At 42.0% G+C, this 3358-nt stretch overlaps 1 protein-coding gene across 1 annotated transcript in view; it reads left to right on the top strand.

Moving 5' to 3' along the window:
* Positions 1-2942, top strand: part of POLR1A (RNA polymerase I subunit A) — a 39539-nt gene extending 36597 nt beyond the window's left edge. The window contains 1 exon segment of the mRNA XM_009289383.2: positions 1929-2942. Coding sequence (XP_009287658.2) covers positions 1929-2029 — 101 coding nt within the window. The 3' untranslated portion in view covers positions 2030-2942.
* Positions 2943-3358: the final 416 nt, after the last annotated feature.

Genomic DNA, 3358 nt, shown 5'->3' with positions numbered 1-3358 from the left:
CAATGGCATCCTGGCCTGTATCAGAACTAGTGTGGCCAGCAGGAGTAGGGAAGTGAGCATGCCCCTATACTCGGCCCTGGTGAGGCCGCCCCTCGAACACTGTGTTCAGTTTTGGGCCCCTCACTACAAGAAAGGTGCTGAGGTGCTGGAGCGTGTCCAGAGAAGGGCAACGAGGCTGGTTGGAGAACAAGTCTTCTGAGGAGCGGCTGAGGGAACTGGGGTTGTTTAGCCTTGTCGGTCTCTTCTCCCAAGTAACTAGCTTTGCTACCCATTACAAATGGGAAAAACGCTCAAAAAAAAGTATCAGAGATACTTTTATCACTGAATGCCTTTTTGTTGATGCTGTTTTATACCTTTTCTGGGAAGGTAATTTGGGTTTTAATGAATAGTATTGATTAGAATTGACTTAATTCACCTAAAAATCAGAAAGGAAAAGTGTAAATCTGGGGTGAAACTGAATAAAGAGGATGTTTCTTGCACAGTTGCGCTCTCTCTCTGGATTTACATTATATCACATGTTGACTTAGAAATAAGATAAGGTTTTTGCCAAGTAAAATGTAATTATATTTATGGATAATATTATGAATAAAGACGTGAAGTGCATACTGACAGAAGAGCACGGTGAATTGGCAGGAAAGCGACACTGATTACCAGTTACTGATTTCACCACGGTGGAAATCAAAGTCATAATGTGGATTGCAGCAGTCTGGATCTAATTTGCTTTCATGTAACTGATAACTTGACTGTACATTTTTAAAGAGATACTGCAAGGGTGCCCACTTATGGCCCTGATCAACAAGAAGCAAAAAAGGCGGCTTGTGACCACTACGCACAGCTAGTGTAAGAAGTGCCACTAGAGTGCAGGTGTGACCCAGCAGACTGTTGGTCAGCATTTAGTGTGCAGAGAGCACGCTTGCATCAGAAGTGAGATCCCTTTGGCTGTTCGCTCGAAGAATAATTCTTTGTTAGCGTCACATGAGCAAACAGGACAGTTATGACTGTTTTTTTTAATGATCTAACAAAGGAGCTTTTTCTTTTCTTCAGCTGACGCGCATTTAGGAGCAGCTATTTAATTATTCAGCCGTAGCTGAGATCAGAGCTGCAAGCACATGCCGTGCACTGTGCTATGATGCAGCTCCTCCCCCCGCCCGCTGTATGATAGAAAGCTCAGTACATTTTGCTCAGTAGAATAAAGATGACCCAAACTTATCAAAAGTTTTAACAGTTTTATTTCCAATCTTCCAACTGCTCTAACTACCAGCAAGCTGGAATTTTGTCGTTAGGATGAATGAAAAACAGCCTGGATGCTTATAAAAACAGCGAAAGCAAAACAGTCCTAGCCAGACATGTCATCTGGAGAGCTTCCAAATTTCTGTGACACTATTTCGCTACAGTGAGTAACCACAAAATCAAAGCAATTCATGGAATGTCTCTCCAGTGAAAAGTTCTCTTCGTATCTAGGCAGAAGGATTTAAAATCCACATCAAAAGGATTCACTCTGACAAAGGAAAAAGGCAGCAATGAAAAGGGAATCTTTTTGGTTTTGCCTCACTGATGTATTTTTTTAGCGATCTATTTAATCAGCAAAATGTGTTCACTGGAAGGTGAAGTCTGTTCTCTTAGAATTCAGAACGCGTTGTCTTTTCATGCTGAATAGGGAGGGTTTAATACTGTGTGGCCTAATTCTCTGCTTGCACAACAAGATTGGGATGAAATAATAGTTGTTGTAGGAGGGGTAGGAAGAGTTTTGGACTCCTGCTCTCAGAAATACAAATTCAATCTGAACAGTAGGTGGCAGTGCCTTTCTGAAACTAGAGGGGCTGGACCAGATGACTTCTTGCACGTAAACCAAAACTTTCTTTTCAGCACTGACCTTTGAGAAACCTTTGGAAATGTCCTAATACGATTTTGTTTGAATTCTGTTACAGGTGCCCATGATGAACTGCGATCCCCTTCTGCATGCCTAGTGGTTGGAAAAGTTGTTAAAGGAGGGACTGGTTTGTTTGACCTCAAGCAACCTCTCACATAGTGTTTTGGTTATAACTTAAGGATTCTGACTAAAATGTTCATCCTAAGAGATACGTATGCTCTACCGCTATGCAACAAGGGCACATACTGTGTCCCCAGTCATCTTCCCTGTGCCAACAGGTTTGTTAATCTGGATACCTGATGAGCCTAATCTATTTAATGAGAATGTCTGCACCTATAGGAGCTATCCTTTGATCCAAAGAACCATTCATTTACTGTTCATTAATGTAAAAAATGAAATTATTTGTTTACATGGAAAAGAATAAAATGAAGGAGACCGTCTGGGTCTCAAACAGGCCGTGCAACAGCTGTGGCAGACAGAAGTCAAAGCAGAATCTGTTTGTGCTGTCTAGTTTTTGTGGGGCAGAATCCCGTCGGGGTGGGTAGTGCCAGTTGCCACGCGGCTGTTACGTGGCAAATTTCCAGTATTGGAAAGAGCATTCAGACTCACGGGTGTAGCTGGGCAGCGCTGTGCTGAAGCTTCAACATTGTACTGAAGCGTCTGTGTTTGAGGCATATCCTCTTCTTTTCCTGTACTTGTGTGCACTGCCATGACTTTCATAAGCTTTAGAGGATGCATTTTCCTATTCTGCTACTTCATTTTTTAAGAATTATGTGTCTGTGACACAATTGTTAAAGTTCTTTATTAGCCGAAGATGGGAATTCAGTTTTTGTGGTTTCTATAGGCATTTGCCAATGCCTACTCTTACGACTTCTTTGTACGAAACAGATCTCCGCACAGTGAGAAACCTGACATTTGATAAACATTTATTCCTTCAATGGCAACGTGAGCTGCTGTAACAGTGACTACACAAAAGACTCCTGTTAAGAATTACCGAAACAGAGTTTTTTATCTTTTTTTGCTTAAATATTCTGTATCAAAGAGGATATTTAATAAAGGACACTGTGAAGAGATATTCTGAATGCCCTATTATGTGGCTGTGTTACCAAGGGAATTTTGTCATGTGACCAACAGCCGTCGCTTTGACTCTGATGGCTGTTAAAAATCATGTAGCCGAGAGCTGTTAGCCACTCTTCAGAAATCAGACTTTCTTGTTTATACATTTGATTTTAATCAGAATGCAATGCGCGCAAGTAGTTAAAATTCCTCGGAGCTTGCTCACTGCCATCTAGGCAAGCTTTCTAACAGATTTCAACCCCTGATCATTCTCAGTGGTACCTCTAAGCTAGTGGAAAAGCACCAGAGCTCACTTAGCCAGCTGAGGAGCTCCTACTTCCAGTGGAGCTGTGCTAAAGGGGATCAGATCAGAGAGTGGGAGACGTTGGCTTGGGATTGTGAAAGAGCCTCTGTGGAGTATCTTCATGGACT

Source organism: Aptenodytes forsteri, unplaced genomic scaffold (assembly GCF_000699145.1).
Source record: "Aptenodytes forsteri isolate BGI_AS27 unplaced genomic scaffold, ASM69914v1 Scaffold141, whole genome shotgun sequence".
Taxonomy (NCBI): domain Eukaryota; kingdom Metazoa; phylum Chordata; class Aves; order Sphenisciformes; family Spheniscidae; genus Aptenodytes; species Aptenodytes forsteri.
This window is presented reverse-complemented; position numbering and strand designations above follow the sequence as displayed.